The 20,014-nt window shown below is 53.2% G+C and overlaps 2 protein-coding genes across 9 annotated transcripts in view; both read right to left on the bottom strand.

Moving 5' to 3' along the window:
* SPECC1L (sperm antigen with calponin homology and coiled-coil domains 1 like) overlaps positions 1 to 5,729 on the bottom strand; it is a 122,684-nt gene extending 116,955 nt beyond the window's left edge. For 2 of the 4 annotated variants that reach the window (XM_030764314.2, XM_089894792.1), the window contains exons 1-2: positions 5,585 to 5,675; positions 1,801 to 1,912 (exon numbers count right to left, since the gene is read on the bottom strand). The gene's annotated coding sequence lies outside the window, so the exon portion shown is untranslated. Of the gene's footprint in view, positions 1 to 1,800; positions 5,536 to 5,584 lie in introns of those variants that run through there. The other 2 variants (XM_022551428.2, XM_089894791.1) reach the window with 2 other exon arrangements.
* A 111-nt stretch (positions 5,730 to 5,840) lies between these two features.
* Positions 5,841 to 20,014, bottom strand: part of BCR (BCR activator of RhoGEF and GTPase) — a 108,082-nt gene continuing 93,908 nt past the window's right edge. For 2 of the 5 annotated variants that reach the window (XM_089894787.1, XM_089894788.1), the window contains exons 18-23: positions 19,640 to 19,779; positions 18,979 to 19,113; positions 18,113 to 18,218; positions 17,518 to 17,680; positions 8,747 to 8,849; positions 5,841 to 7,373 (exon numbers count right to left, since the gene is read on the bottom strand). In XM_089894787.1, coding sequence (XP_089750913.1) covers positions 7,312 to 7,373; positions 8,747 to 8,849; positions 17,518 to 17,680; positions 18,113 to 18,218; positions 18,979 to 19,113; positions 19,640 to 19,779 — 709 coding nt within the window. In that variant the 3' untranslated portion in view covers positions 5,841 to 7,311. Of the gene's footprint in view, positions 7,374 to 8,746; positions 8,850 to 14,547; positions 17,180 to 17,517; positions 17,681 to 18,112; positions 18,219 to 18,978; positions 19,114 to 19,639; positions 19,780 to 20,014 lie in introns of those variants that run through there. The other 3 variants (XM_089894789.1, XM_089894786.1, XM_022551501.3) reach the window with 3 other exon arrangements.

Below are 20,014 nucleotides of genomic sequence, written 5' to 3'. Positions count from 1 at the left end.
ACTAAGACTGGATGCAGCCAAAAATAAATTAAATTAAAAAAAAAAACTATACACCAATAAAAATTTAAATAAACAAATAAATAAATTTGACTCATTTAAGTTGGAAAAAAACAAAAAGGATGAACTTTATGGTATATGAATTATACCTCAATAAAGCTGTTATTTTTAAAAACCATACATGTTTGCAAATGAATACATGAATGAATATATGCATACACGATTCTTGTATTCAAATGAATACATGAACGATGAAGAGTGGTATGAAAGGTTGACATTCCTGGTGGTGGAGTTCGGGGGAGGGGAGAGTGGGGTGGGGAGAGGAGACAAGTGTTGAGGCAAGAAGTAAGAGATAAACAAAAAAAGACTAAAAAATCCAAGGCTGGTGGCCTCGAGTGGCAGGGGCCGGGCAAAGTTGAATAAGTACGCAATGAGGTAAGCTTGAGGAATAAAAATGAGGGGGACTTCCCTGGCGGTCCAGTGGTTAGGACTCAGCGCTTTCACTGCAGAGAGCCCAGGGTTCAATCCCTGGCCAGGGAACTAAGATCCTGCAAGCCTTGCGGCTCGCCCCCCCCAAAAAAAAAGAATAAAAATGAGGGAACTAGGTTTGAAAAATCCAGCAGGTAATTTGTAACAGGGCAGAGAAAACACACCTGAGTAAGTGTAATGATGTGACAGAGTTTGTAGAAATGCAGAGGCCAGATAGGGAAAAGAACAAGAACACAGGACAGAAGATTTAAGACTGACCCTAACCAGGGACTTCCCTGGAGGTCCAGTGGTTAGGACTCGGTGCTTTCACTGCTGGAGCCTGGGTTCAATCCCTGGTCAGGGAACTAAGGTCCAGCAAGCCACCAGGCCAGGGCTGGGGGGTTGGGGCGGGAGGCTGGGAGAGACTGACCCAAACCCACCAAGGTTTAAAATGTGCAAGAAGACTCAATAGCTCCTGCTCAAGAACTCCTGGGCCTGGTGGGGCAGAACAAACTACGACCAGGAGACACTACCAGGGAAAGAAGGGAGTGGGACTCAGGACACTGGCATCTCCTACATGGCAGGACAGGGGCATCTCTCGGAAGAAAGTGTCCAGTTGTGACTGTTCTGGAAATCAGCAGCCCCAACAAACTGCTTCAGGACTTCCCACGGGACGAGGTGCCCCTGGAAAACGGCTGAGTTGGGACTTTCCCAAGAACATGAAAAGTGAGAGAGGAAGAAAGGGACAACTTTCATTTTTAACAAGTATTTCTTGACAAATCCTAACACTGCCGTCAGTTTCTTTGCCTCTTTCCCAAGCTTAATCAGGCTCTTTTTTTTTTTTTCTTTTGTACAAACTCAGTTCTTTTGAAAAGAAGTGTAATACGGGGCTTTTTTTTTTTCAAGAGACAAAGTATTTTTCCCCTTTAACATTTCTGTTTTCCCTGGGCTATATGTACAAGAGACGAACTTGAAATTTAATATCTTCATCTCTTAAAACTTTACCATCCAAAAACAACAACAGTAAAAACCACCACCACCAAGATGGAAGGTATACAAGGGGAAAAAGGGAAACAACATGAAACAAATGCACACTCCTTCCAGAGCCCGGAACAAAGGTGATATAATAGACATCACAGACAGAGTCTCCTCCGTCAAGAAATTAGATTTTAATTAGACACTAAGACACAATTAAATGGACTTTGCAAGTTGGTGTGCATGGCTGGGAGGTATCTCAGGGATGGCAAGGCCAAGTGGACCTGTAGTGAAAAGCTCCTCAGGGACAGGGACTAAGTGACCCACTTCCTCAGAACCCATGCCTGACAAACTACTCACCCAGCAGATGCAACGACACGCACCCCACTCTGCACTGCGGTGTCCCAGCTGGTGGAGAAGAGCAGACAAAACCAGGGAGCCAAATCCTAACTGGACAGGGTGCTGGACAAGCCTGCAGGAGACAGGATAAGGGATGCCTTTCAGGCCAGGTCCTACCTGAGCTGAGTTTTGAAGGATGAAGTGAGAGAAAAGCTTTCCAGCAGAGGAGACTGGAGAGAGCTCCAAGGACCAAGAGCTCAACGAAGCACCTAAAAGGAGGTGGGGGCAGGACGAGAGCGGCGGCCAGAGCCCAGTGACACCAGGCTAAGGATCGGTAGATCTGATTGTAAAGATAGTGGGAGCCATTGAAGGATTTTCAATTGTGCAGCGAGCAGGGCAGTAACTGTGAACAGATTAACATTTTAGAAAGAAAGGCAGGGGCAAACCTCAGGATTTAACCAAAAAATAAAGACAAGAACTACAATGAAGATGTGCAAAAAGGTCAGGGAAAACACTTAACAGATCTGCATTCTCTTCTTCTGGACAAATGTCCTTTACAGAGTTTCCATGTTATCCTTTGAAAATGGAGAACTCAGGTGGGTGAGAGCAATCAGTCCTCCCAATGTGAACATGAGTATTTGAAGAATTAAAGATTGCATTATTAAATTTGAGACACTTTTAAAATGTATGCTTGATACACATTATATACTGTAGTTTTGTAAGTACAAAAGAAAATTTACAATAACTCTAAATCTAAATCTAGTAAGATTTTTTAAATCTTTAAAAATTTTTAAGATTTCACAGACACAATGGTCATCTGTTACATTCACTTTGGAACTGGACAGGGTGCTGGACAGCCACTTCTCCCCTCAGCATATCTGAAATATAATCTGTAAGCCTAATTTCTTGATGGTCATGGTGTTTCACAGCAAAAGACTGGGGTCACAATACTAAAAAGTTTCGGAGCTGACAGAGAATCCCCACAGGGATTCTTTACCTCGGCAGCCAGTCTATTCAATACTAACAATTCCAACCACCAGGAGGAATTTCCCTGACTAGGCTTATACACACACAAAAATATCCTGACATTTTACATCTGGTAGGAAAGGATGATCAGAAGTGTCTTTAATACCAAGCAAATTCAACAGAGCCTTCTTAGTTGCCTGTGGATTGGGACAAATGACCACAAAGTAACTCATATTTACTCTTAAAAAGTAATCTATATTTTAATCTTAGCAGCAAAAGCCCCAGGAACATTTTCACTAAACTCCCTTACTACAACAGCAAAACAATAGATTCTACGTTCTCTTTATTTCTAAAAATAGCTCATTGTGATAAGAAAACCAACCTGTAGTTGCCATTTATTACAATCTCATTTAGCACCATTTACTATCACCATCATGTCACAGAAGATGCTTGAATTTTAGTATCAAGAAAATGACATTTTTTAGAAAGGGAAGTCCTAGTTGAATAAATTTAGTTTTATGAAAAACTCCCTATATTGTCCTCGTTTTTCCTAATACACTGAAGCCCACTCAACAGTTCATTTCAGGGGCCTGACCAAGAGTCTCCGAGATTGGTTCTCACCAGCCTTACACCACCACCTGGTCTTTGACGAAGGACCACAATGTCATGGAACTGGTGAGAAGGCCCAGTTCTACCCCTGGCTGAAGAGGACAAAGTAGGCAAAGATCCATTAAACATTAAAATTGGCAACTCAAGCTCCTTTCCATCTCCACCCCCAAACCCCACACTCTACAGATGGGGAAATGAAGCCCAGAAAGGAAAACCGACTTGCCCAAAGCCATAAAGCCAAGAAATTTAACTCACCTACTGACACCCTGCCACTGTTCCTCTACTGAGGCGGAGAGTTTGCGTAATGACTATGGACAAGTTAGCCATGTGATTTAAATATGTATATGGTTATACAGCAAGTCTTAATGTATTATGAAAACCCATCCCTAATAATAATTTTGAACCAAAGCAGTAGTATCATCTGAGTCATCTAAAATATAAGATGTACTTTATGGAGTCAGTTATAAAGAGAACCTCTGCTTCAGAGAAATCCCGTCTCAAGAGGACACACTGCAGATACACAACCCCAAAAGTTCAAGTTTAAAACAGAAATTTTGATACAAACCTCACCTTAACCAATACTGCTATAATCACTTCCCATTCACTATGATGCTAAACTGCACACTTAGATATTTGGACTGTTGCCAAGGTGCAGAGCGATAAAGCTTTTCTATGGCACTATATTCACTTTCTTTTCTTTTTAAAAAAAATTTATTTATTTTATTTATTTATTTTTGGCTGTGTTGGGTCTTTGTTGCTGTGCGTGGGCTTTCTCTAGTTGTGGTGCGCGGGCTTCTCACTGCGGTGGCTTCTCTTGTTGCAGAGCACAGGATCTAGGTGCACCGGCTTCAGTAGTTGTGGCTCGCGAGCTCTAGAGTACAGGCTCAGTAGTTGTGGCACACGGGCTTAGTTGCTCTGCGGCACGTGGGATCTTCCCGGACCAGAGCTCGAACCCATGTCCCCTGCATTGGCAGGCAGATTCTTAACCACTGTGCCACCAGGGAACCCCTCACTTTCTTACTGAAAATGAATGTCAAGAAAATCCCTACATACGTAGAGTATGCACAGGCAACTAAAAAGCATTCTCCAGCTATCTCAAGATGCTTGGAGTACACTCATTCAACGGAGAAAAGGAGACATGTTTCAAGAGAAAAAAATTACTGGATCAGCTATCTCTTTATAGAAAAAAATCTTACCTAGGTCAATACCTTACTTCTCCTTACCCTTCTGCATCGATGTGTCTATTTGATAACCTACCCATATTATAGTGATGTCTGCTGGTATCTACCAAGCCCCAGGCTCTGATTGCATCTCAAGATGCAGCCCCCGGGGTGAAAGCAAACATTTTTTAGTCTCTCGCATCTGTTGCAAACTTACAAAACGTTATCAATGGCTGAAGATGATTTTTTTTTTTAATACAACACAGACATTTCCCCCTGTGATCAATACAGGACGGCGAATTTATGGGAATTTTCCCTGGGTCCTCCCGTGCTTGCCCGCGAATTACCAAGGGCATTAACAAATCAAGATTCTTTGCGCTTGAATGATCACAGGAGTTACTTGGTTTTGTAAATGGGCCGAAACTGAGTGGAAACTGTTTCTTTTCCAGTCATCTCCAGGGGAGCTGCCCAGAAACGAACTCTGATGTCTTAAACGTAACCACTGAAGCCATACAATGACCACACTGCGGGAAAGGCAGAACTTCCTCGGCAGAACACAAGATTATTCACATCCAACCTGATGCAATTAACCAGGTCTGGAGAAAAAAGGATACTCCTCCAGCTCCGGGCTGACCCCGCCGGCGGAGCTGGGCGCGGGTGGGGGCGCGGCCCGGCGGAAGCAGAGCCCGCAGGAGGCCCGGGTCGGCCGCCCGCCCCATCCTCGGGCCCGGGGATGGAGGCCGGGGACTAAAGGACTGGGGGCCAGGGGCTACGGGGCGGCGGCCCCAGCCTCTCCTGGCGCGCGAGGAGAGGAGACCGGTGGGCGCGGCCGCAGAACCAGCCAGGCCCCAAGCAGCCGGGACGCCCGCCGGCCGGGGTCGCGGCTTCGGCTGCCCGGGGGCCCGCGAGGGGATGGCGCAGGCGCGCGCCAGGCGGGGGGCCCGGGAGGGGACGGCGCAGGCGCGGGCCGCCGGGGTCTGCGGGGCCGCCGGGGCCTGGCCGCGCGGGCGGCGCTGAGGAGAGGGACGCTCCCACCGCGCACACTCAGGGCACCCGGCCCCGGCTCTTACCGCGCAGCGCCGCCTCGCTTGCTCGCTGGCTCCGTGCTGGGGCCGGGCGGCGAGCTCGCCCGGTGGCGCGGCCCGAATCCGTTGAGTCCGGCCTCAGGGCAGCAGCCAACCCCGCGGCGCCGTTCGCCCGGCCCGCCCAGCCTCCCTCGCGGCCCACGCCCCCAGCCCGCCCCTTGTCTGTCCCACACGGCCGCCGAAGACTGCGCAGGCGCGGCTCAGGCCCCGCCCACATCGCCCCCGCGCAGGCGTCTGCGGCACAGCCCACTCGGCTCGCCTCCCTCCCGGCTCTGGATCGCGCAGGCGCCGTACCATCCGGCCGGCCCCAGAAATGCCTCAGGCAGGCAGTGCGCATGCGTGAGGCTTCCTGCTCGCGCTCTGGCTGGCGGATGCTCCTGGAGGATGCACTGGGCACTGCCGAGTGATGTGATAACGCTCCATCATCCCAAAGGCTCGGCTTAGCCCAGAGGTCCACGATTCATGCTCGGCTTAGCCAAGAGGTCCAACATTCAGGGACGTATCTATAGCGTGCCAAGGACGGCGCTGGGCTTGAGCTAGACAGTGGTGGGAAAACGCAGAAGCCCTGCCCTCCCGGTACTCCCTGGAGATTTGGGGGGAGATGGGATGCAGGTTTTAAAAAAAGGCACAACTTTTTTTAATTAATTAATTAATTAATTAATTTTTGTCTGCATTTGGTCTTCGTTGCCCCGCGCGGGCTTTCTCTAGTTGTGGCGAGTGGGGGGGCTACTCTTCATTGCAGTGCGTGGGCTTCTCATTGTGGTGGCTTCTCTTGTGGAGAACGGGCTCTAGGTGCGCAAGCTTTAGTAGTTGTGGCACGTGGGCTCAGTAGGTGTGGTTCGCGGGCTCAGTAGTTATGGCTCGCGGGCTCTAGAGCACAGGCTCAGTAGTTGTAGTGCACAGGCTTAGTTGCTCCGTGGCACGTGGGATCTTCCTGGACCAGAGCTGGAACCCGTGTCCCCTGCATTGGCAGGCGGATTCTTAACCACTGCGCCACGAGCGAAGCCCCAACATTTCTTTATTGGTCCTAAGTCTAGACAGAATTCCTTTTTCTTCCTGTGTCATTTTTACTGAGTTATATTTTTGCAGGAAAGTGTCTTTTGTTAATGTTTTCCAAATCATTGGCATAACGTTGTTCATGTAATTCTCTGATGGTTTTTGTTATAATCATTGTTTCTTTTTGTTTCTCAATAAATTTCTAATACATTTACATATTTCACAATTCAGAAAGCACCTTCTCAACCCCGTCTCCATTGCTGTAGTTCCTCTTCCCAGCTGCAGCTAAATGTATTCCGTTTCTTGATAAAAATATTTTTTGAATATAAACAAATATCCAAAATAAGCAGATTGGTTCTTTAGCTTCCTTTTTTTGTTTTTTTTACACAAATGGTAGTCTACTATACATAATGATCTGTACCTTTCTTTTTAAAACCGGAATAGCCATGATGGTTTAATAGTCTGGAGATAATCAATCATTCAACATTTGTGTAGGACTTAGGTCATGGTCCTCATCACCAGACAGCCTGCGTTTGAATCCTGGCTTCATCACTTACTAACCATTTGTCTTTGCATTTCAGTTTCTTCATCTACAAAATGGGAGCTGTTATGGGTTGGGGGGATTAAGTGGGATAATGCATGAAGGGAGCTTAGCATGATGCCCAGCACCCAGTAAACACCTGGTGACTGTGAAGGGCATTCATGTTGCATCTGTTTCAGCATTTACAGTTCAAACAGGACTCAACATCATTTAGATCTTCACGCCAGCCCTGAAGAACTGCATGGAGGACAAGAGATAATTTTTTTATATTAAAGTATACAAAATAAATATACAACTCAATGAAATACAAAAAAGTGAAGGTCAAGAAAAAGAACTTGAGCAGTTTGCCAAGTCCCTCCTCTCCCCTGCCAACACTACATCCTCCCCAAATGTAACCACATTCTGACATCTAACTCAGGATGAATATGGGCTGATTTTGAACTTTAAATAAATGGAATTGTATTGTATTGATTTCCTACGGCTGCTGTAACAAATTACCACAACCTTGGTGGCTTAAACCAAAAGAAATGTATCATCTCACAGTTCTAGAGGCTGGAAGTCCAACATCTAGGTGTCAGCATCTCTGAGTCTCCTCAGAAGGCCCTGGGGGAGGATCCATCCCTTGCCTCTTTTACCTTCTGCCAGCTGCCTGCATTTCTTGATGTTCCTTTGCTTGTGGCTGCATCATTCTGATCTCTGCCTTGGTCTATGGCCTTCTCTGTGTTTGTGTGAAATCTCCCTTTGATTCTTATATAAGGACACTCGTGATGGTGTTTAGGGCCCACCTGGATAATCCAGAATAACCCCCCCCCCAACTCATGATCCTTAATTTATCACATCTTCAAAGACCCTCTTTCCAAATAAGGTAACATTTATAGGTCCCAGGGAAAGACTGGATATCTTTAGGGGGCATTATTCAGACCACAGCAAGTATCTTTTTGTGTCTACCCTCTTTCACGCAACATGAATTCTGTGAGATTCATCCATCTTGTTGCATGCATCTGTGGCATGCAAAATGAATATCATTTTGGTTGCTGTGTAATATTGAACTGTATGAATTTACCATTCCATGGTTTATCCATTCTACTCATGGACATTTGGGTTGTCTCCAGTTGTGAGCTATTTGTGGAATGAAAATTGGATTAAGCAAAAAAAGATTCCTGGAGTCTCCCATGGGAAGCTATATGCATCCTTGGTACACACCCTTCTAGGTTATCTGATTCTGATTCTGCGGGGGGCTTTGGGCCTTATATTGTCTTTGAGCTCTTTTGCAATATCGTAGAAAATTGACAGCAATGCGAATAATTCTTGTCCAAGAACAACCCTCCCCCACAGTGGAAGAACCAGTTTTGCCTCCAAGTTCATTTCAATATTTCTGTTCTATATATGTGTCTGACCTTGGAGTTCTCCTTTGAACTGATAGTAACACCTTACTGGTTCCCTCATTTAATGAATGAGTTAAGTAAACTCTTTGATATATGTTTATTTTATATTTGTATAAGAGTCATGATTTTACCTTTTTAAAACATTACCCTTTAACATTAGGAATAAAGTTCCTATGAACGTCTTTGTACACAGCGAAGTACTTTTAATGAACCAAAACTACTAACCTAGATTTTCTGCCATTGAAATTCCAAAGCAGAAGCGCCATTTTCCACCAAGCAGGAGGCTACTGACATTTCCTGAGTAGGAACCAGGTCTGCCGAACCGCACCTGTGCAGGGTTGGGTGGGTGGGTGGGTGGGAGAGGGTACAAAGTTGGTTCTGAGCAGGTCCCTAGCCTCTGAGAGCCTTCTCTGCCTGGGACAGCAGTGTAACCTGGTCCTGAATCAGGTGAGATGCTGCTAAGGTGTCCTGGATGGATCAGCGGGATTCTGGGAGGAGGTGGCATTTGAGGAGGATTTGAGGCAGAGAGCGCCTCCCCCACTAGACCTCGGAACTGGGCTTCTATAATGTGGACAGGGGCCGGTCACTGCAGCTTTAGGACAGGGAAGTGACATGTTGTGAGATCTTCTTGAGGAAGACTGCCCTCATGGTACATGCAGGATGGGGAGGGTGACCCTGAGAGTCAGGAGACCCGGGGAGGCTGGAGGCCTGGCATGGCGATGGGGCCAGAGGAGAGGACACGGATCAGAGCGTGGGGTGCACGGAACTGTCCAGACTTCACCCCGGTGTGTGGCTGGGCCTCAGCGCTGGGTGGTCCCATCAGCCTTACCACACCTTGGTCCCTCCTCGGCCTGTCAGGACCGGAGGGGCAGAAAGAGCAGGCAGTTTGGGCAGCTGCGGGCCAGGAGCAAGAAGCGAGCTGGCGAGGTGCCCAGAGCATTTATCACTGTGTGAGCCCCTCCCAGGGCCCAGCCTCCACGGCCCACGACCACCAAGTGGCAGGATTTGGGACACTGTGATGATCAGCCTCAGAGGCTGACACTTCCCCCCCAGGTCAGGCCCCACCAGCCCTGCAGTGCTGGGGTCTCATCACCACTGAGATGGGTGGAGCGCTGCAGCCTGGAACCCCCTTGAGCTCTGTGCCTCTGGTTTCCTGGTGACCCCCTCAGCTCACCCTGACGCTCACCCCCGACACTGACTGTTCCACTCGGGCCCAGCTGCTCTGTCTGCACCACAGCTGGAGGAGCCAAACAGGCAGGGACCGCAGGCCAAGTTTTAATCAGAAAACAACTGTCCCCAGCCGTTAGCAAATCATCAGCTCCGAGTGCCAGGATATCAGCCTGGGATTCTCGACATGCCTCTCTTGGAGCCAGGGGTGCGCCGAGTCCCAGGAGACGTTCAGCTGTCAGCTGAGCAAAGATGTATCTGCAGAGAGAGATGGGCTGCTTGCCCTGAGAGGGACTCAGTTACCCAGCAACCATGGTGTGAACCCCAGGAGACTCCTTGGGATGCCCAGCTGGCTTACAGGTGATCCAGAAGAGACACAGGAAGGACACCAACTCAGGACAGGTGTCCCCCCTTCCTCACAGCCCACAGAGATCAGAGATCATGAAACCCTCTTGTTTCACAATCAGAGAAACTGATGCCAGCAAGAAGGGAACCCATGTACCAAGTCTGCTGGTCTCTGGACTTGAGCCCGAACTCTGGCCGGGACAGCTGTGTGACCTTGCGAATGGCCCTCAAATTCTCTGTACTTCCAGTTCTTCTGTGAACAATGGCAATTCTCCCACACCGGTCAGGGATGCTGGGGAACTAAATAATGGGTCCCCACCCCACCCCAATATGTGCCCCTCTGGACACCATGCTTCTCTGCACATGGCAATCACACGGCTAGTAAACGTTAATGTCTATGGCCCCAGAGACTGTAAGCGTCCCAAGGGCAGGTCCTGGCACGTGGCAAGGGCTCTGTCATCTCTCAGCTCTAGGTCCCCATCCACAGAAAGCAGTCACCCTTGTGCAGCCTCCTGGTTCAACTCCATGGGGACCTCAGGAAACAACAGCATATCGTGGTGGGGACATGGAAGACAAGGGAAGATGAGCTGGATAAAGGGATTCCACCCAAATGTGCCTGAGGCTTAAATAGCGCTCCTCAGCCTGTGTGTGCCCCTTCCCAGTGTCAGAGTGAGCAAGTCCCGATTTTACAGGTGAGGAGGGAGTTCCCTGGCAATCTCACGCTTTCACTGCTGTGGGCCTGGCCGGGTTCAATCCCTGGTCGGGGAACTAGATCCCACAAGCTGCGCGGCGTGGCCAAAAAAAAAATTACAAGTGAGGCTCTGGGAGCTGCATGAGTTGCCCAAGCCTTGGCCTCTGGACCCTGGGCCCTCTCCCTCAGCCGCTGGTGCCCCCCCTTGCAAACTAGTCTCCCGAGGATCCTGCACACATCCCAAGGCTCCAAACATGCCCATGTCTCCTCTTTGAGAATCAAGAATCACCTTCAGGACTCACAGCCCCCCACCTTTCTTTTTTTGGCCAGCACCCAGGTGGTGGCTGTGGTTGGGTCACCAGAGGAGCCACGGGCCAAGTGTGAACTGGAAGAGATTCCAGTTGACTTGAGGAGGGGGACGGAAAGGAGTCGGTGTGCAGACTGAGCCCTTGGTGACCTGGCTGAACTGGCCAGAGGCCCTGAGAAGGCCTGTCTTGAGACGTGTGGCCTGTGAGGTCCAGCCGGGCACTTGGTGCATCTCATCTGGGGACACGCAGAGGAGCAGCCTCGGTCCCCCAGAATGTGCTCATCCATGACGTTCACTGGTGTGGCCTGGACAAGGAGAGTGATAGCCCCCTGCCCTCGGTGTGATCAGTCAACAACCCTGGGACCCTTTAAGAGGGTTGTTAACCCGGAGCAGCATGGGGAGGACTCGAGTTCCACGCTTGGGTCCACATCCAGGGGTCAGAATAGCCAAAGGCCACTGTATTAGTGGACTCAGGCCGCCATAACAATAAATCACAGACCAGGGGCTTAAACAGACATTAATTTTTCTCAAGGTCAATGTGCCATCCGGGTTGGTTCCTCCTGAGGCCTCTACTGCAGCTGAGCCCCTTCTCTCCGTGTCCTCATACGGCCTTTCCTCTGTGAGAAGTGGAGAGAGATCACTGGTGGCTCTTCCTTTTTTTTTTTTCCAGCCAGCTGTGCTGCGTGGCTTGTGGGATCTTAGTTCCCCGACCCAGGGGCCTAACCACTGGACCACCAGGGAACTCCCTCTCTTCCCCTGCTTATAAGGCCACCAGTCATATCAGATTAGGGCTCCACCCTTATGACCTCATTTAACCTTAATTACCTTCCTAAAAGGTAATCTCTGAACACGGTCACACTGGGTGTTAGGGCTTCAACATGTGAATTTTAGGGACACAATTCAGTTCATAACTACCATGGAGCAGTGGAGTCTAGAAAACTCTGGGGGCCAGAAAGAAGCACAAGGAGGGTGTGGACAATGCCAGCTGGTGGAAGAGGAATTTACTACCCCCTAGTACCCCAGCATGGCACCACCTGGAGGCAGGGTTAGCATGAGATGGCTTGGGTGGGCCGAGACGCAGAGGCTAGAGGCCAGCCTGCTGGGGTGGACAGGCTCCTGCAGCTGCTGCCCACTGACCGGATGAAAGGGCCCTGCTTGGGAGATGCAGATCAGGAGTGCTTATCTAATGAAGAACACAGACAAAAGTCACAGATGCCGTAGCCTGTTCCAACTAACTTCTGATCGCCACCCCGACACTGGAAACGTTATTTTCAGAAGATAGAAGAAACAGCAGCCATTCCCCTCTCCCCATTGCTTCTCCCTCCTTCTGGCCCAGTGGCAGTGGGGAGGCTGGGCTTATGGGGGCTGGGGAGCCCCAGAGGGAACCAGGGCAGTGCCACCCAGCAAGGCAGTTTTTAACTGGTGGTTTTATTTATACAAGCAGCTGCAGCGTCTGTTTCCCTCTGCATGAGTCCCGGTTTCCCACGCTGGCCCTGCGGCCAGGCCTTGGGCTTGGGAGGCCCACCCCCAGGGGTCATTCAAGCCCTCGAGCCCCGGGGAAGCCCCACGTCTGTGGCAGCCACCATCCTGGTGCCCCCTCTTCCCGGGGCTGCTCAGCTGGCAGTGGCTCAGGACCTGAGCCCACGTAGACCACGCTCCTCAGGGTCCTTTCTCGGCCAGAATCCCATTTGAACCTCCCCATCCCCAGCTGCTGGGCTCGTTTCCACCAAGTGACTGAAAACCCCAAGGGAGAGTTTCTGGTCAGGTCTGCCAGGCTCCACCTACAGGAGGGGAACGGAAAGGAGCCGGTGTGTGGACTGAGCCCTTGGTGACTTGGCAGAACTGGCCAGAGAGGCCCTGAGAAGGCCTGTCTTGGGACACGTGGCCTATGAGGTCCGGCCAGGCACTTGGTGCATCTCATTTGGTGACATGCAGAGGAGCAGCCTCAGTCCCCCAAGCAGCTGGTTTCCTTCCCAACCCAGACACACCTGAGAGACGCAGCAGGGCTCCATCTTCCAGGAAACCGTTTACGTGGCTACCTGTCTGTCATGCTGTCTGGCTTCCCACCCTGGGAGAGCTGGGGTGACGCAGGGCTCTCTCCCCTGGTCTGACAGCTCTCTCACCCAGAGGTGACTCTCAGGACCGATCCTGCCCATTGACCCATGGCAGCTGCTCTGGGAGGCCATTTGGGCCTCTTCAAGAGCTGGTGTGTCTTTCGCCCCCTCACTTTTTCTGTTTATTTTTCCGGAGCTGTTTGTGACAGCCCATCATTAGCTTTATCATAGAAATGCTTCCGTTTAAGGCAACTGGGGCATCCTTTTTTGGGGGGGCAGGTATACAAGCTCTTCTGAGATTTCTACACAAAATCCTGCCCTCCTTTGTCTGCCCAGGGTATGTGTGTGACGCTGGGCCTCGGTGCAGGGCCTGCTCAGCTGGCCATGTCCAGTCCAGCAGAAAGGGAGCCAGCCTATAGGGATCAAGACACCAAGATCCCAGCCTCTGTTCTTCAACCAACTCTGGGACACCGGGTGTGTGGGGAGGCCTTTGCGCACCTGTTTACCCACCTACCAAGTAAAGGGATTGGATTAAGAGGCCTCTGAGGGTCTTTGAGGTGTGAGACCTCAAATTCCATAGCAGTGAACGGTCTTGCTCCCTGGGCCATGCCACTGGCCTGGGCTTGGCTGGACACAGCCCCTGCTCTCAGGAACATGGGGACAGTCAGCTTGCCCCCCAAATCAACTCCTAGTAAGAGAGATGCAATGGGGCTTTTGCTTTTTTTGGAACAGATTTTCCAATAGGAAGGTAGGGATAGAGAGAGCTAAGTAGCCTTTTAGGGGCCAAATACTTGGAGGAGGGCCAGTGGCAGCCCTTTCGTCATCAGCAGGTGTCAGGTGGGCAGATGGCATGGTGCACATGAAGACCCTGGGGGAGCCTCAGGGTGATGGCTGACAGGCACCGAGCTCGGCAATCGGGGTCCGAGTGGGTGTGGCCCTAGCGCGTCCCAAGCTGCGTCAGCAGAGCCCACCTTGCACACCCCTCTCCACCCGGGCGTGGCTCCCCTGTAAGCTGGGTGGCTTTTTCTGTGGGCAAGGCTGGTGACGGCTAAGAGTGACCCACGCCCCGTCTGCTGGCAACAGAAAGGCCGCACCTGGCAGCACCACCGGAAACCACAGAGGCTGAGGGGCTCGTGCAGGGCTAGGCTCTGTGGGGCTGGAGCCCTCCCTGCCCCCAGGCTTGGCACGGCTGGTGTCCCCTCTGCCGTTCGTCCCAAACCAGACGGCCCCATGCTCAGCGGGGCGACTGCCTGTGGGCAAGTGGGCGCCCTGGGCCTGGGCTGTCCCCCGTAGTGCCCACTACCCTCAGGGAGGCCTCCTGGACACCCACCTCTCCACACCACCTGCTTCTTCTTCCAGCTCCAATGCCCACCCTCAGCCCCAACCCACTGGCTCCGGGGATGCTCCCAGAGGCTCCGATCATGGTGTTTCTTTCTACTGCAGCCATCACCACTGACACAAGTCGTCTCGGGGAACTTTAATGAAAGTGGCAGCTGTCCTTTCCCCTGTGGTGGTACAGACATGGCCGAGCTCAAACTCAGACATGTGGCTGCGGAGAGACTGCCTGCCACCTGCAGCCCGAGGCTGGGCTGCCCTCTGCTCAGGCTCCAGACCCAGACCTAGGGCCCAGACGGCAAGGCATCACTTCTCGTTGCCAAGTCCAGCGGCTGAGCCTTGTGGAAGGTCACGTCTGGCCTCCAGGTAATCACCTGCCCACCGGCTTTGCCGACCCTCAGGCCTGAGTGTCAGACGGACGACAGGGGCGCCCAGCGACCCAAAGCGACCACCACCACTGAGGCTCGGCAAAGGAGTGCTTTGACAGCTGAACAAGAAAGAGTGGTCATTCCATCACTAAACACCACGCATCCTACATAAATAAAAAGCAAATAGAGGAAGGAGGTGGGGGGAGGGAACGAAAATTGGCACAGACACTGAGAGATTGCTTTCCAGTTTCGATGCGACAGACGCAAATCATGAGGCTCCAGGGAAAAAGAAACCGGGGCCAGGTCTAGCTTTTCTAAGTAAAGTGTGTTTCCCCTGCAGGGCCAGACGGGGATGGGAAGCCAGGCCAGAAGAGGCCAGGGACTGGAGGCCCGGGAAACCCATGGATCCCAGAGACGTGCAAAGCACAGAGGACCCTGCTCCCCCCGCTCATCCCCCAGGAGAGCAGCACTGCTTTAAAACGGTGGGTCTGCTCTCCTCACAAGAAAAAAGTACAACTAAATAAATACAGTATGCAGACTTAAGACCTTCGAGTGACTTCTTTCTCCGTCCCTGCCTCCGCAGGTCCGTGAGCAGAGGGTAGAGTTGGGGGGGCACACGGGCCCCTGTGTGCCGTGACCTCGGGCAGGAGCTGCCCGCTGACACACCAGCTGAGCCTTCCCACCCCGCCAGGGACATGGGAAGGGTCCTGGACAGTGCTACCTGTTACTGGTCTAATCGCGTGACAAGCAAACGCCTTTTCCTGAGTGATGCCACCGTTTCCCTCCTCCGGTTCAGCTACATCCTCTCTTCCTGCAAGTCCAGCATGGAAGTTTCTTCTCTCCTCGCCCCCATCCCTTTTTTGAAAAAAGTGATGCAATTCTTCACAGACTTGTTTCTTCAAAATACTTAGTGGTTTCCCCAGTTCTCTTTCCTCTAAGTCAGATGGTCAGGAGGGTTACCAGGCGCATCCTGGCTTCCGCACAGGTGTGTGGAGCGTGGGGGGCTCTGTCCTTCCACCTGCTTCGGGATGGCAGCCCCTACCCTCGGCCCAGCCTGTTCCTAATCCCCCCCGAACCCCAATTCCAGATGCTCAGGAGACTTCAGAAGTGGCTCCTGATGGAAACAGAGCTGGCGCTTAGAGGAAGACGAGATGCCGCTGGGACATAGATTGTCCACAGAGTACATTCTAGTATCTTATTAGGAATTTGAATCTGTTAGGAAAAAAATTAGAAACTATGTATAAAACTTAAAAATATTCAAGTATCAAAAGGCTATTCAGATCAAAGTTTAAAACAAGCTGTCGGTAAGCTGCCGCCGCCCAGAGGAAAACTTTACAAAAGTTTGCTGAGTGTGTGTAGCAAAGAGCGAGGAATGAAGCGATCTGGGGGGGGGCGGGGCGGGACACGATTAGGGGAAGGGAGATTTGGGGGTAGATGGGCCACAGGCCGGAGGAGGCCAGAGATCAAGGCCCTTCTGAGCTGATGAGAGTGCGTGCCCGGTGGGGTAGTCGGGACGGTGAACAGGATCACTCTCCCTAGACAACCAGCCATAAAGTGCGCAGCCTGGGCGTCCCTCCCCTGCTGTCCGGTCCTGGACGTTACGCAGCTCCGCAGGGAGCTGCCTTCCGAGGGGCACGTGATCAGCAAAAACAAAGCAACAGGATAGAACGGGAAGAAGACCCATTTCTGCACAAATTCTTCTAGAAAGAAAGAAGAAAGGAGGTGAAAGGGGTCAAGCGCTACACAGTGTAGATTTAGCTTTTCAAACCTGTTACAAACAGGAGTCGAATTTCTAAGTCTGGGAAATCGAAACGCCCCCACCCACGCTGGACAGGGCCTGGCCCCTGGGCACGAAGCAGCAGCAGTATTTATTCAAGACACGATACCAAGGGAATCTGCTCCTGTTCCCTTCTCCCTGAAGAGGGTGCATCTCGACAGGTGATCCAGTAGAAATCTTTAGACTCTCATAAGTTAAATGCATAAAAACCACTCCCTTTGCCTGGTCCCGCCCAGGCCCGTGACCAGAGACACGAGGGCTGGCTTGGGGCGCCCTCTGGTGGCGGCGTAGAAAACCACAGTCTGAGGCCAGCCCAGAGTTCCCAGGCCCCACCGGAGGTGGGCCTGGAACTGCCCAGGCCACTTGGCCTTTTGCCTTGGGTAGTTGTCTCTTGGCAGCAACCCGGCCCTGGGGGGTGGCCTAATGACTCCTCTAGAAGGTTCGGTTCCTGCTCTGTGGATAGCCCGTTTCCCTAGAAGGTTCCCAGGCCGTTCTGCCGCCATTTTGGAGGTGGAGTTGGGCCTTTAGACTTCGGTGGAGAAGAGGATGCTCTGTCTCTTGCTGTCTGGGGCAGGAATGGCCTCCAGTTGCAGGAAGTACAGCAGCACCTGGACCTGCCGGGCAGAGCAGGAGGGGACAGCGGCTCAGAGAAGAGGCCTTTCCAGCAGAGCCCCGAGGGCCCTGCTGGTGACACAAGCCTCTCACAGCAAGAGATCTGGTTGCCCCTGGAGGACGGCCAGGTGGGGCGGGCCCTGAGAAACCCCACAAAGGTACAGAGGAAAAAGCAGTGGCCTGGGTCCTCCCCACTCCTCCCTGCCTCGTGGCCCTGGACAAGTCCCTCTCTAAACCTTGGACACCCACCCTGCACAACTCGGTGGGAACCACCGGCAGGATGCAGGGAGGGGCAGACAGAGGCCACCTGTGTAAGGCCGGGTGGCAAGGGCCATCGTACCTGGGACATGACCTCCAGGGACCAGCTGTCGGTCATGGAGATGGGTTGGCTGGGGTTGGTGGGGAGCTTGCTCTCCTTGTCTGAGGGCCGGAGCAGCGTGGGGCCGAACACCGTGGCGAGGTTGTGCAGGGACATCTTGTTCACTGTCTCCTTTTCTGCCACCCTGCGGAGGGCCGAGGCAGAAGAGCGGGTGCTACCACCTTGAGGATGGACGTGGGCAAGGACCCAGGCCACCCCGGGAGGAAGGGCTCAGCCCCAGCTGTGCAGAAAGCAGACCCCACCCTGGCCCTTCTGGGTCAGAGGGGCCCGGGATGAAGAGTGCTCAAGGCCACCAGGCGGAGGGGCCGGTTCGGGATGGATGGGGGGCGGTGGTGGTGGTGATCCGAGCATACCACTCGCCGTGGCAGAGAGGGATGGGGGTGGCAGTGGCTCTGGTACCCAGAGGGGACAACCACAGACCGGGGCAGGTGTAGAGAGAAGGCCCTGGGTGCCGGGGAGTCTGACACCGGGGAGACAGTGGAGCACGGAGGACCCCCCCCATTGCTGCCTTTGGGGGTCCCGGAGCCCTGAGCCTCCACATAGGAGCTGGGGTTACCTTTTCAGGTGGTCCAGAAGGAAGAGGAATGTCAGCAGGTTGGCCTCCGGGAGTGACAGCAGCAGGTTAAGCATGCAGCTCTCCTTTGCCACGGGGTCTGAGAGAGCTGCGGGGGGCGCGGGGCGGTTACTTCTCAGGGTCACAAGCATGGGCTGGAGGCCTCTCCCAGGGCCCGTGTCGGAGGACACAGGACAGCCCAGGGCCGTCACCGTCCTGCCTCACAGCACTGGCCCCCACTGAGGACGCTGTGGTGGGAGCTGGGGTGGGGAGCTAGCCACCCTGGACGCCTTTTCTGAATCTCAAAGGGGTCAACAGCACCAAAGGGACCAGCGGCAGGAGGCGCCGGGCACAGCTGCCCCCCTGGCACACTCGGCCGTTCCCGCCTCCTGTTCGGAAGAGCCCAAGGCAGGGGAAGCCGGTCTTGGAATAAAGCAGGAAGAGTGACAAGCAGGAGGGCCACGAGGCCCCAAGGCCCCCTCATCACATCACCCTGTGCACCCAGGGGGCCAGGTCCTCTGTTGAATGGCCCTGGAGGGAGGTGCGGAGGCCGCAGCTGCCCCATGCACCAGTGCCCCCCACCCTCCAGGTGGACTGGGGGTCAGGTCGGGCTTGAAGCCCTGCTTGACGGGGCCAGGACCTGGGGTAGATGAGGAGGAGGGCCTCCAGGACCCCGCACCCAGGCGTGTCCACAGCAGCGCCAGCTGCTGCAGCCTCTCGGGCGACTTGGAGGGACCGGGACAGCGGGCAGTCCGCTGAGGATGGGCAGAGGCCTCTCGGGACCGGCTTGGTTCTCGGTCCCCCGCCACACGCAGGGTTTGGGCTGAAACTCGGGTTCCCTCACCTCGCCCCTGACCCCCCTCACTCACCGATGCCCTCGGCGAAGTTGGGGTAGAACTCGTCGGTAAAGAGGGGCTCAGGCAGCTCTCGGAAGTAGAGCTTCAGCGTCCCGGCAATGGCATTCACGTCCATCTCGCTCATCATCACCGACACGTCCTTGTTGTCTGGAGAGAGCACAGACGTAGAACAAGGCCCACAATGGACCCCGAGTCGCTTCTACCCTCTGAGCCACAGGCCGGGCCCCTGCTGGCCATCCAAAGGGAGCTGTAACTGTGGCTGGGCCCACACGTCCAGGGCTCCAGGCCAGGCCGAAGCCCTGGCTCTGCCCCCTTCCACTTCCAGGACCCTCTGGGGTCTCGTGTCCTTATCTGGCCATTGGGGCAGTTCCACCGGCTTCTCTGCAGCCAGATGCACTGACCCCTGGGCTTTGGTTGGCACCTCTTTTCCACTCCCGGCCGGGGGCAAGCAGGCAGAGCCCTGGTGCAAGATGGGGCCGCCCCCACGGAAGCCCCTGGTCCAACTCCGCAAGAGCCACGCCTGTGTGGTCAGGACCGGTTAAGAACTGGCTTGTGCAGAACCTCCTCCCACAGTGCCATTTCCTTCTCGTTGTAACATAAACGGGCACGCCGGGATCTCGGCTTGGGCACTGTGCCCACACCACCATCCCGCACTGTCCAGCCCGACACTCACTGACGTCAAAAGCCGCCTTCAGTGCCTGGATGTCGGTGGCCACTCCGGACACGCGGTAGATGCCCACTTCCTCCATGCCCCGGCGTTCGATCTCCTCCACGCACTGGCGCACGATGTAGGGCACCTTGGAACGCTCCCTCCTGCAGGGGAGGGGATGCCCTCAGTGCCTGGCAGCGCTGGCTCGGGCTGCAGTGGGGCTGATCCCCACACCTCTCTGCACACCTGCAGCACCCAGGTTTGGGCACACCCAGAGCCTTCTGTGTGTTCTCTCTCTGTTCTGAGATCTCACGATTATCACTGCTTATATCTTATCGGGGCCTTTCCAACAGCTCCAGATGGCTGGACACCCTACAAGTCACACACGACCTTTGAGGG

Source organism: Delphinapterus leucas, chromosome 14 (assembly GCF_059928025.1).
Source record: "Delphinapterus leucas isolate spDelLeu-1000000601 "Yukka" chromosome 14, BTC_Dleu_Yukka2, whole genome shotgun sequence".
NCBI lineage: Eukaryota > Metazoa > Chordata > Mammalia > Artiodactyla > Monodontidae > Delphinapterus > Delphinapterus leucas.
Note: the sequence above shows the minus strand (reverse complement) of the source record. Positions and strands in the feature narration are given on the sequence as shown.